General features: G+C 43.0%; 1 protein-coding gene across 3 annotated transcripts in view; it reads left to right on the top strand.

Annotated features, from left to right (window-relative positions):
• Positions 1-265: 265 nt before the first annotated feature.
• SIM1 (SIM bHLH transcription factor 1) overlaps positions 266-13,376 on the top strand; it is a 58,987-nt gene continuing 45,876 nt past the window's right edge. The window contains exons 1-2 of one of the 3 annotated variants that reach the window (XM_038396422.2): positions 266-611; positions 1,372-2,013. In XM_038396422.2, the coding sequence (XP_038252350.1) occupies positions 1,839-2,013 (175 nt within the window). In that variant the 5' untranslated portion in view covers positions 266-611; positions 1,372-1,838. Of the gene's footprint in view, positions 612-1,371; positions 2,014-4,233; positions 4,539-12,887; positions 13,350-13,376 lie in introns of those variants that run through there. The other 2 variants (XM_043510708.1, XM_043510707.1) reach the window with 2 other exon arrangements.

Here is a 13,376-nt window from a genome sequence, read left to right as displayed (position 1 = left end):
GCGAAACATCCTTTCCCGTCCCCAAGGCCCGGCCCCAGGGCAGACACTGCGCTGCTCCCGCCGCCGCAGTCCCCGCCGCCGGCCGGTGTCTCAGCCGCGGCAACCCGCCTTCCCCAGCACCCCTCCTTCGGGGCGCCAGGAGCCCGGAGGTCAGAGGGCGGACGCGGCAGAGCCAGCCCGGCACCAGGGGGTGTCCGGAACGCGGCGGCGTCACCCTGCCTCTCAGCCAGTGGGAGACCGACCTTTGGGAGACTGGGACCAATAGGAGGCGAGGTGGGCCTATGAGTGGCACCCAGGGAGGGCTAGGCTGAGGCAGGGAGAGAAATGAAGTTGTGCTAAAAGCCTTTTAGCTATAAAGAAGTTATTAGGCATTTTCCCAGCCTCAAATTAGGGCTTCTTCATTAATATCAGCTTCATAGCCATGACTGGAAAGGGGGAGTCTGAAACCACATAAAGGGGATGGGAAGGAAGCAGTATCTGTCCACCCATCGGCGTGAGAAGCTGTGAGAGAAGCCAACTTTCCCTCTGCTGACATTAACGATTTCCACTAAAGAGTTGGGCTCCTCACCCTGAGAGAGCTTTCCGCAGGCTGCCGGGTGCAGGGACTGAAGGTAGGTAAAAGAAGATCAGCCTCACAGACCGGTGGCAATGTTACCTGTGCAAGGGAGAAATCATTCGGCTCTGCAAAGCAAATTTTGCTTTGCTTCCCCCTTGTGTGATTGCTTTTTGGCTAGTTCTGACTGTGCGCCGGGTCTAGTGGGACACTGTGTCGCTCTTTGTTTAATATGCTGTTGTTACCTCAATTCCTAGGCAGGACAGGGAGATAGCAGGCGTCCAGAAAATCTAAAAATGTAACTTTAATTCACGGGTTACAGGGTTGATTTAGAAATCAGACTCCGGCTCACACAAGGATGAATTGAGAGAACACATGGGAAAAGTACAAATGCGTTGGGATTTGAACTGTTTGCACGTTTCAATGGACGTAGTAATGTATTAAGGGCTTCTGTTCCGCAGTCCGGGCACTAACATTTAAAGAGGAAGAAGGAAACAATCTAGTTTAGTTTGCAATGAAAAGAGAGCAGAATTTCCCTATTCTTTAAATAAAAACCTGTACCTGAATTTTGGTCATAAAATGTTTGTCTGTGCAGCCGAAATATGGGTGGAGAATATACGAACATTTATTTTTTCTACTCATTCTCAGCCGCCACTCACCCAGAGATGCAAAAATACACTTTCCGTTGTGAGCCCAGTTGAGAAAATGGTGCAACTCGTAAGAGGCTGTTTCTTGATGATTATTAAGGTGTAATAACATGGTTACGTGTGGCATTGTGTAACAGATCTCTCATCCCAGGAATGCTGTTGTCTTCACAGTGGCACGAGGGAAGTAACCGGTACCTGTTACCCACTGAAGGAGCCGAAGGCCAATCGTTTCGGGCATCGGATTGACAGCAGGGAAAAAAAGAGAGGATTATGTCTCTTTTTCGAGAAGCTATGTTTGCAGCATTGAGTAGAAGAAAAGGACAGAATACCTTGATTTGGTTGCTGTGTGGTGCAGGCATTTAGTTCTCTCCGCAGTTACTGGGATTCTCTGAGCTGCACTGGACCTTTTTCTAGCCATTTTCATTGTTAATGTCATTTTTAAGTGAATATTTTTTTAAAATTTATCACTCCTGGTCTTGAATCTGTTTTATACCATTTTAAGATTTAGAAGAATAACCCGCTGCATTCAAAAACAATGTTTGATGCTTCTGGAAGATGAATTGTAATTGAAAGTTTTCCTCCTCTTTGGATGAATCTGGGGAGCTTAAATTGTAAGAAAGAAGGGGGGAAAAAACACAATGAAAGAGAAGTCCAAAAATGCTGCCCGGACTAGACGGGAGAAAGAAAACAGTGAATTTTATGAACTGGCTAAATTACTGCCTTTGCCCTCAGCTATCACCTCTCAGCTGGATAAAGCCTCAATAATCAGACTCACCACCAGCTATTTAAAAATGAGGGTGGTTTTTCCTGAAGGTAGGTGACTTTACTGAAAATGAATATTTGCCTCCATTCTAATTCCAGTCCAGATGATCGTTTATTCTTATGTTAATTGCATCTGGTAGTGTATAATTCCTGAAGGAAAGTGTCCTGTGTTGTTCCTTTTTTCTGCCGTAAATACTTTCACTTCACTTCAGTACATATGGGACATGTTTGGTTGGGGACCAACAGTGGTTTTGTCAACACTTCAAGATACTGAGCTCAGCTGCGTATTCTACTAAAACAAACATGACTTTTTCTTTTCTACTGTGTAAGATCTGCATCCCTTGCGAAGCACGTGTATAACAAAAAAGGGCAATCCACCCATATTTTATAGCTATATGAAGGGGAGTTAATATATGGGTAAATATTTACACAAGTCTATGCTAAGTCCTAAAGCCTTAGTTCAAGAACTGAACCACAGTTTACAGGTACAACGCTATACAAATAAATAACAAAACCAAACAAACCTTGATTGCATTATGAATGTAGTGTCTCCTGGTCTGAAAGTCATTAGGACGATTTCGTGAGGTTAAATGGTCTCCGAAATATTTAATAGAAGTTCTACCCTCAGCAGAATTGAAAATCCCTGTAACACTATGAAAATAGGGTCCAAGTTTGGGCCTGATCCTATTCCCATTGAAGTCAATGGCAAACTTTACGTTGATATCAATGGAAGAAGGATCGGTCTAGTCTGTCTAGTAAAAACAGGGTTCGGAATTCTTATATACTTTTAAAAGTCTTGTCGTTAACCAAATCTAGGATTTAAAGTTAATGTTTAAAATGTCAAGATCCGCTGCCAAGCAAAACAAACACCAGGGAAAGTTAAGAGGAACTATTCATCGGTAAAGAGGGACTGTACAAAGTTCCCTTGTATCTTGAATCTATTTCTTTTAATATGAGAGAAAAATAAGTGCAAAAGCCTGTAAGAATATTTAAGTGAAGTCCCCTGAATGGAGTATCCTGTATGTGGAAGAGAAAACTATGAAACGGGAAATTCTTCCAATTGAATAAATAACATGAATCACATATACAGCTTGAACAGCTCCCAGGATGTTGTGTTTTACAAAGGAAGACTGGCTATTTGATCGAGTCTATGTTTCTGTCAGGAGATAGGAAAGGTAGGGCAATAGATTAGTCTTTGCATTTTTAAAAGTCTGATTGAAGTAGTGAGTTATTAAATTACACTTTTAGTATAAATACGTGAGGGGTGATATTTATATTTGGATACGGGAAGATTTTAAAAGTTTTTTTCTTTCTGTCAGATTGTTTATAACTGCTTTTTTTAAAAGGGGAAGGGGGCGGGGGAGGGGGGGAAACAACCTTGACAGTAACTTCTAATCTATTGCATCTTGAAGTAATTTCCTTAAACAATAAAATCCATCTCCTAATAACTTGAAACCAAGCGAGGAGATGAATCAAAGCTGTAGCACCTGAAAGGTAACAAAATAAATGAAACTGCACATTCCTATTGTGGCTGTGATTTGCCGGCTTGAATATCATTAGACCAGGCTGCCTTCCGTTTAAAAAGTGATCGAGTTGTCCTTTATACTGTCAACGCGTACTTTATAAAAATAAAGCTATTGCAAACTCTGTTGGTCGTGATGTTCCTAAAAGGATTATTAGCAATGATTTGTCAACTCCTGCAGTCTCAGTAGGCTACCTTTCTGCGTGATTTCGAGCAGGTCTCGTCAATTATTGGTGCCTCTGTAGCTGGTTGTTTGATCAGAAGAAGCATATGGTGTTTCTTGTAGGCTGTGAGTAATCATGGGAAGAGAAGAATAGCTGATCCCAGTCCCTCAGTGCCAAAGCCGAATGTTTGAATGCACTAGGGAATTGTGTGGCAAAGTGCACCATAGCCAGAGCTGCTGCTGTCCAAAACATATGCCAATTTGTGCAGAGAGACCAGGGAGGAGGCTAAATGAGGTTTTTAAGGTAGCAAACCCCTCAGAGCCTAATTAAAGGCAAACTGCAAGTTAAAATTATAATAAGGAAGCAGGGACCGAAGTTCTTTCCAGTGTAGTTCTCGAAGAGCGCGGATATTGTGTGGGAGAGAGACAGAAACGAGCACACGATTTTTGTAGACAGAGCCACAAGGCATATATCTCCCCCCCCCCCCCCCCCCCCCCGCCGCTCCTCTCTATTTTCCCCTCCGTCTGCGTGGGGCAGACACAAAGCCACCGAAACAGCAGCACAAACGCGCGCGTTGTAGTAGCGGGGCTTGTTTCTGCAGCCAGAGCCACGCAGGATATATTGTCCTTCCTGCGTATTTTCTCCTGATTCTGTGCGAGTGAGTGAGAAAGGCAGCCAAGCAGTCGCACCCACGCACGGTGGCACTGAACGCTGCTGGTTTCTGGCGAGCTGAATCCGGAATCGCGTCTGTTCCTACCTCCAACTCTACGCGTCTCTACGTGCGTTCATGCAGGTGTAGAAGCGGGGCCCTGACTCCGGGTACATCGTTTGTTTCCCAATGTATTGATGACCTCGAAACTCACCGGCCCTTGAGCAGAGCGAAGCCACTGGTGAGTTCTGCCAGGCCATCAGTGAGGAGTGCTGGGTCCACCCTTCCCAGGCTGAAAGGATCCGTCTAAATTCGGATCGGAGCTGAGGGACTATTTTAGGACATTTTCTATGTTTAGGGGGAAATCTAGGGGTCGGCCTCGCCAGCAAAGACAAGAGTGTGAAATTACCGATGGGATGTGGGTAGAGGGAGGCAAATAAATTATGTATCAGAAGCAAAGGAAAAGGAGTACTTGTGGCACCTTAGAGACTAACAAATTTATTAGAGCATAAGCTTTCGTGAGCTACAGCTCACTTCATCGGATGCATTTGGTGGAATTTCCACCAAATGCATCCGATGAAGTGAGCTGTAGCTCACGAAAGCTTATGCTCTAATAAATTTGTTAGTCTCTAAGGTGCCACAAGTACTCCTTTTCTTTTTGTGAATACAGACTAACACGGCTGCTACTCTGAAAGAAGCAAAGGAGTTACTGAAGGAGGTGGAAGGGTACAGAGAGAGGGTATTTTAAAGGTGGGAACCTTCTCGTTATATTTTCCCCGGGAAGGGAAAGCATACAAACCTTTGGGAGCGAGACAGGTTACTGACTAAAGCCTACGAATAAGAGGCTCATGAAAATAGCGAAATAACGTGTCATTTCAAGGGTTTCTACGTCACAAACCTATTATTTAAATGTCTGGTTGGAATAACTTTACCTGTATCTAACTAACAGCTCTTGTGCAACTACTAAAACAATTTCCCTCTTAAAATAATGAATTCAAATCTATCTGGGCCGTGATAATATGTGAACGGATTAAAGTGGTTATATGGAAAAAGATATAGATACTATCTGCGCAGGCACAGAGCTGTGCATAGACAGACAAATAATGTGTGAACATCTTTCTGGGTATAATTCCTTTTAAGCAGCTTTTATATAATCAGAATGCAGAGACATTTTGGATTCATTATTTTAAGAAGGAAATTGCTTTACTACTAAAATAAAGGGAGTGCGTGGATGGATAAGTATAGAGTTATCCTGGTGCTGTTTTGAAAAATATTAAATTTAATATTAAATAAATATTTTATTTAAAATATTCAAAAAATAGAAATAATTGTATATTGAATGCATCCCTAATGTAAGAAAGAAGGCGAACGTTCAATCTCAGTAAGCAAAGATTTTAGATGAATTGTATAATTATCCTCCTTGGTTCATGTTTAAGATACAATTGAATTCTTCAATACCCAATGAAAAAAAGCTTGGTTAAATTACTTAACATTTCCCGTTTTCCCCTTCACAAGTCTGCTGTAAATTAAACCTCTCAAGGGAAAACTCTATTATAGTTGAAAACATCGGCTTGGTCAACTTGCATCCTTTTGGTCCAGGGAGTTAAACCTCCATGGAGAAGACAAACAGGAGCTTTCAGTGGCCAGCTAACTTTTGGAAGGCCTGCACTTCTGGTAAATCACTAAGGGGCCGTACCGTGCCATCAATTTTTGAGCATAACTCCATGTTGAATTCAGTAGGGAGTTCTGCTTTTAAAAACAAACCGACGACAAAATATGGCCCTGAAATCGCGATTTACCATTAAAGAGGTGAAACGCCGAGTCTAATACAGCTTCAGAAAACTGTAAAGAGCAAACACCCCCCGTATAGCAAATAACTCCAAAAATGTCCTTGAATTTTCTTTCAGGTATATGTAGCCACATAAATATTGCATAGAAAGAGAACTAGTAGTTTAATATATTTTGATAAGCCCATGCTAATGTCTCGTTGCGAAAATAGTTTAGGAAAACGATCACGAAAATTGCTATACATTTGTAGGTAGTCTATACGGAAAGGCGCTTAAATGCCCAGACTCAAGCAAAGGGCACTGTTTAAATCAAGCTTTGCAGAATAATAATGGCTAATATTTCAATACTGAAATCCTTACTCTTGTTTTATTTTAGGGGCTAAAAGACTAACCGAAAAAAAATCCGTTTCCCACGTGGATAGGTGATTTAATGCTGTTTTTCTTGCTGCTAGGGCAAATGATTGAGCATTAGGTTTCAATGTTTATTTTCTTACAGAAGTTTTTCTCATTTAAAAGCCTTTAAGCTGCAGTTTACTCTCCACGCTGCCTCTCTGTGTTTTAATTCTAGTTTTGATGTGGACTTAAAATGTGAGGTGCAGAACTAAACTTCTTGCATAACAGTTGCAAAAGCAGATTTATGTGCCAGAAAGCGCATAGAAGATCAATGGTGAAATCATATTTTCTTCAGCAACAGCCCCTCTCTTTTGCTAATAAAAATTGGTTTGAAATAAAACTTGGCGGATGTTTTTCAGTATTCATATGTGAAATAGTGACTTGGTACAATCGTGGTCAGGATAGTTACCCGTGGAAAAAATAACTTTGATTTGGATTATTTTATAATGCCGATCTTCATGAAATTCGAAAATTGTGGCTGCCGTTTTAGTTTGGCATTGCAGAGCCTGGCTTACATTGTAAAGTGTCATTACGTTGCCTTGTGTGTGTTAGAAGCAAAATGCTGGTATTTTGTTGTATGGTGAAGCAGCGCCGGCAGCATTTCCCTGTAGTTCCACTAGCAGTGATGCGTATGTAGGCAATATTTCTTTAGGGAATAAACATAGATATTAACTAAATCTTTCAGAGTAGCAGCCGTGTTAGTCTGTATCCACAAAAAGAAAAGGAGGACTTGTGGCACCTTAGAGACTAACAAATTTATTTGAACATAAGCTTTTGTGAGCTACAGCTCACTTCATCGGATGCATCTGATGAAGTGGGTTTTAGCCCACGAAAGCTTATGCTCAAATAAATTCGTTAGTTTCTACGGTGCCACAAGTCCTCCTTTTCTTTTAACTAAATCTTTGTTTCAAATGAACGCATATGGTTTACCGGGCTAATAAATTTTTAGAAATCTTTGGTAATAGCATCCGCAGACACTCTGAAATGAGCAGCAATTTTTTTAAAATACTTTATTTCATTTAATCTGGACCCTCCAAGGAGGAATTGATGTTTCCTCGCAGTCTCAAATGTCTGGGATTTTAGTTACCGTTGATTAGTGCCTGTAGGATTAACTAAGAAATCATCCATGGCAGGGCGGTGTGCTAGGAGGTAGCAAAACAGGCCACGGATAGTAAACCAATTAAACGGTTAATAGACTCGGGTTGATTCCCGCCTTCAACACCCTGTGCCTTTTTTGTTTCGCAGTGACTAGGGCGGGTGGGGTTTTATCTTTGAGAGGGGAAGAAATGGCCCTTTGGCTAGCTGGTCTTCCCCCCAAGAAACTGCAGTAAGAGAGAGAGAAGAAAGTAGCCTCCTGCGGGCGGGGCGATCAGGAAGGAGGAAAGGTGCTGCTTTACGAGCTGCATACGGACTATGGGGTGAGATGCCTGTGCACTCATACAGCTTTATGAGGGGCTTCACCTGGCCGGCTGCATGGAGGCAACACATGGGGAAAGGCAGGTGCTGCTGCTTACAGGGATGGGCCACGCACTTTGCTCCGTCCCTGGGCTTCTGAGCCCCTAGCGCAGCCTTCTTCCTCCTCCCTGGTGCCTCTTCGCATACAGGCTTTCGCACCCATTTGTAGGGTTCCACTGCAAAGACGCTGAGACTCCGGATGCCAAACAGCAGACAACTGGGAATACCCTCGAGCTACAGCTTCACTTGTAATGGCTGCCTGTATCATTTCATTCCTCTGGGTATGTGAGTGCGTGTGCCCGTCAGGTTTGCAGAGGGAAACAAATCCGAAGCGAGAACATTAGGTGTCCAAAGAGAACAGCACAAATCGAATTCAGGTGTGCTATGCTCTCCTCCCTATTAAAATGTTCATTTCATTACATCATATCGCTTTGTTGGGCCTGATTTGCAGTCCTTCCCCAGGCAAAAATGACCTATTGAGGTCCCTTCCAGTCCTATACTTCTATGAAAAAAGCAATCCTTTTGAGGTCAGTGGCGAGTCCATTGATTTTATGTATTTTACCGGAGTAAGGACCACAGGATAGATGGGTCCTATTCTGTAGCCTTTACTTAGGCAAAACTCCCTATTTAACTCCATGAGACGTTTGCCGAGTAGATCTGGTGCAAGATCTGGTCCAGGGTTGAAGGGGTAGATGGTGCAGAACATCAGAATCAAGACATGACTGAGGCAAAAGCGCCTGCTGATTTCAAGAAAAGTTTTGCCTAACTAAAGATAGCAGAATCGGGGCCCAATGCTATAAAATAATCTCATGTTATTTCTATTCGAATTGTAATTTTGGTCGTATTTTAAATAGGTTTAACATATCGCTGCTTTATTTATCTGGCTGTAGGCCCCCACACCTCACTAAACATATATTTAGTACACTTTTTTTTTTATGAGGACGGTTGTGCTGGCATTGCTTAATTTTGTATTCAACTTTATAGACTTATAGAGGCCAGCCTAGAAATGCATTCCCCACCAAAGGCCAAACACTCTTACAAAGTTTAGTGTAAATGAGGATAAAGTGCATAGCAAAAAGGTGCCTAATTTTTCCGGCAGTGACCAGCACCACTCCTCTGAAAACAAAACTCCTTTCAGGTGTCTGAGAATGGGAACCTTCGAAACTGAAGCATTCACAACCCCTAGTCTTAACATCTTAACCATTGGTTTCAGAGTAGCAGCCTTGTTAGTCTGTATTCACAAAAAGAAAAGGAGGACTTGTGGCACCTTAGAGACTAACCAATTTATTTGAGCCTAAGCTTTCGTGAGCTACAGCTCACTTCAGAAAATGCATCCGATGAAGTGAGCTGTAGCTCACGAAAGCTTAGGCTCAAATAAATTTGTTAGTCTCTAAGGTGCCACAAGTCCTCCTTTTCTTTTTATCTTAACCATTGTTTTTACTGCTCTTCTGAGAGTGATTTCCGAACTGGAGCGCGAAGTTTGTTGTTGTTTGTTTTCTCTCCGCTGAATACGGATTGTCTGGCCCAGAGTTTATTGGGGAAATAATCATTTCAAACGCCAGCAAGTGAAAACAAAGCAGATAAGGGCTTGCATCTCCAGCCACCCCCTCGTCACTACTCCCAAACAAAGGAAGGGGAATAAGGTAGTGGGTGCTTCAGAGCTGCAGATGCTCACAGAGCTTCCCGGCCTAGCAGATCATCCGGTGCTAAAGAGATGGATGTGCCTTTTGGAATCTCATTCTTCCTTCCCCTCTCCCCGTTTAATTAGTTGATTTTATTTTTTCCTAGATCAAATTAGAAACAATTGGAAGGGATATCTTCTTCCATTCCTTTGCCACCGTTGCCTGGCGGCTTCGCCCTTGGATGGCAAATAAGCGCTCGTGTGTGGCAGCCAAAATGCTATTGGGCAGAAACTATGTGTCAGCCCAGTTTTGCCCCTGGTTGCTAGCATTAAGGACTGAATCAATCGAATGGCGGGGATGAATATAGTTAGATCAAAGCTGTTGTTTCTTAAAGCGTTGAGGAAGGAGGTGTCCGTGTGAACTCCAGTGGCCTGGGGGATGGGAATGAAACCTTTTAAAGCCCAGAAAGGTCCCTTATGATTCAGCTGATGAGGCTAATACACTGACACCAGGAAAGGCAGAGAAACGTTTTCTGTGGCCTTTAATGTGTGAAAGTTAAATGCATTTCCACAGAGAAGTTATTAAAATAAAGAATGAGTAAGCGTGCTCAGTCCCAAACATGGTAGCGTCCTATGATATATTCCTGCAAAGCGCTGACACTGGTTTAATAGCCGAAGCAACATTCCAGGTTGGCTAGAATGCCTTCTGCTCTCTCCTAAAGATGGGCACTTCCTTGTAGCCTAAATTGTTTATCTTCTTATAAGAAATAACCTCGAGTGGAGGAGGCTGTTATGTAGGGGCTATAATCTATATTTTGTCAAGAGTAGAAAATTCATTCCGAAGGAAAAGCTCGATCAATTTATTTTTGCTGCTTGCAATAACACAGCTGGATGATGCCTTGAGCCCACGCTAGACTGTGGCTCATCATTCATTCGCCAAGAACTGGCTTAAATGGTGCCTGTGGGATTAGGTCAATTTTAGTGGATCTACTTTGCCTCATTTGGTTACTAATTGGTTTCTTGTTTTATAAATCGAAATCTCATTTTCAGGAAATTACAAAGCCCATGCAGCCAGTCCATTGAGGTAATCCAAGGGTCAGGGGGTATTTTAATACAATGCATCAGGTATAAAGCAACAGTAAAACTTCGCCTAGATATTTCAAATGAAATGTGAGCCAGCTAGCGCCTTAGATCCATAATAGATACATCCCTTCTAAGGCTACTTATGTAAATATGATAAACCAGACTTTGACAAAGGTGGGAGGCTCGAGTAGGAAAGCAAATTTTATCTACTAAGGTTAATGTGGCATATCTTGGAAATCGTCCAGAATAGATTATGTTTTGCTTTGTCTTCGGCCACTTTAGCTGGGAAAATCCTTTGCCTAAAAACGCTTTAGTTATCCGTCCCCTCACAAAGCTGCTTGTTTCTATTCCAAACCTATTATTCTGTTCGCCTCTCCAGATTACAAGAGAATCTTTAGATCTTGTTTCCAGTGTAATCCTGAAGCAAAAGGGAAACTGATTTCCTTGTTTTGTTTTAAATAGACAATCAAAGGATTTGTAGAATTTTCTGCGGTAGGTCAAGTGCAAGAAATCACAGTTTACCCCCCTCGCTAAAAGGAAATTGGGTGTTAAAACGAATAGAGAGACAGATTTTTAAAAAAAAGTTACATCAATGAAGAATTTTTTCTGCGCAACCCTTTTAGAAACAGAATTTTAAAGGGCATCAGGATAGCGATGGGGGGAGGGCTGACGGAAAGGATTTGTCAATGAATAAAAATAGTCTCTAACTTGAAAGTACTGAAACATCTGGAAAATACAAAGAGCTGTCTCATGTGGTAGGGTTTCGAAAAGCCGGTTCAGGTAGACAAGTGAAAACATTTAATTATAAAACATTAACTTAGACACAGCTGAACAGCGAAAGGTTTCCACCTGACACATAAAAAAAGGAGTGCAATGCTCCGTGGAAAAAAAAAAAAGTGTCCTGAAAAAAAGTTAACCTGTAATGTAGATGGGCTATTCATTAACCCGCAACGGTAGGGATATTTTCCCTTTTAGGACCAGAATAATTAGATCCGTTAACTCGGCTTAATAAACAACTTAGAATTTAGGCAAGGAGTTCAGCCGCTGTATTAAATACAGAAATCCGTCTTCCTGGTTCTCCGGGTAGGACATTTTATGCGGAGTGGTGCTTTTGTCTCACTTTAATGGGCTTTATTGTTAAGCACAACCAAACCAAACCTCCTAAACATGTACTTAATCAAAATTTCATAGAGGAATTTTCGGTCTCTCTCTGGAAGCGATGCAGCCTTTGCAGGATGATGTTAGTGTTTGCTAATTTCAAGAGGGAATGTGGTGCCTGTTAATTTGATCACACGCTTTCCACAGTTTGTATGCTCTCAAACGGTATCTTCCCCGCCACCGTCTCATGAATGAAATCGTTTACTACGGCACTTGGGTAGTAACAAGGGTTAGAAGTCAGTGTGTCTGTGGCTCGCTTGCTGTCTAACGGGGAGAGGGGATGCTTGCTTTCGGGGGCAGCACAATTGTCAGTTATTATAGAAGCGCTCAAGGTGCGGACTTCTCCCATAACCCTTTGCCCCGGGGCTCTGGAAAGTCACTGGGTACCTGCTATTGAGCAGGAGGAACTAATCCCAGGGACTCTGCTGCCGGCCGGCATTTGGCGAGGTGAAGGATCAAGGGATAGGGACAGAGGTATACGTATTGGGGGGCGGGGGGGAAGGCAGTCTATTGAGGCCCCTGGCCGAGGGAGAATTGAGGAAAGGAGGGGTAGTACCCCGTTTTCAGAGGAGGAGAGAATAACGTAGAGGCAGGAAGGAGAAGAGAGATGCTGGCATGCTGAAGAGGGGAGGGATGTAAACAGAAGAGGAAGAAGGGGGAATTTAAGGAGAGAGACTCTTGTGGAGAACTGAGAAGGGGGTAGGAGAGAGATGGTGAGCGAGGAGGGGCTGGGGCTGCTAATAGCTCTGGCCCGTTGAAGGAGGGATGGAGAGGAGAAATGGAGGAAGGGATGGCTGGAGAGAGAGAGAGAGAGAGAGAGAGAGAGAGAGAGAGAGAGAGAGAATGCAGGGCCTTAGAGTGGGCGCTTCAGTGTTTGAATAGCGGTGGAGAAATCGTTAGCTTTATTTAGACGTGTAAACACCCATGTGAGCCCGGTCAATACCGAGGGGGAGTTATCTCCGTTCTCATTGCTTGTTTGTTTGTTTGCATCTGAATAAACGAAAAACAAGCCACGAGGAGTTTGTAAAGGGCCAATTTTGCGGGAGGCTGTCCCTGCTTGGACCCCGTGTTTGCCTCGTGGCGATTTGCTCTGCGTTGCCATCAATCACGGTTTTTTTGGGGGGGGGGGGTCACGCTAAGCCTTGTTTAATGGTGTAAGCATAAAAGGTTTTAATCACCAAGTTGAAATTATTTCAGCAACAGAATTGTTAAGCCGTGTAGGGGTAATGCCTTTTAACTCCGGCACAGTCCGTTCCATCCGGCCCTTTGCATACAGGAAAACCAGCACAAATTGCAACATTAGCCACGTCCGGGGAGACTCCTTGTCGAATCCAACTAGAGTATTTGGAAGCAGATCATTCACGCTGAAGAGAGGTCATTCCTTCAATGGGAGAGAGAGGGCCTTGTATGTTGTGGGGAAGAGGGTTTGATTGGGAAGAGAGGAGTTGGTACCTTGGTTAGTGAGTAACTCCAACCGCTTCGGAAGTACATTTATGCACTGCCTGGCGTCTTAGTGCTGTCGTGACACTGCAGCTACGGAAAGACGTCGGGAAAGGTAGATTACTTTTCGTGGGCTTGGCAT

Source organism: Dermochelys coriacea, chromosome 3, assembly GCF_009764565.3.
Source record: "Dermochelys coriacea isolate rDerCor1 chromosome 3, rDerCor1.pri.v4, whole genome shotgun sequence".
Taxonomy (NCBI): domain Eukaryota; kingdom Metazoa; phylum Chordata; order Testudines; family Dermochelyidae; genus Dermochelys; species Dermochelys coriacea.
The sequence above is the reverse complement of the archived record's forward strand: the minus strand, read 5'-3'. Positions and strand labels throughout refer to the sequence as shown.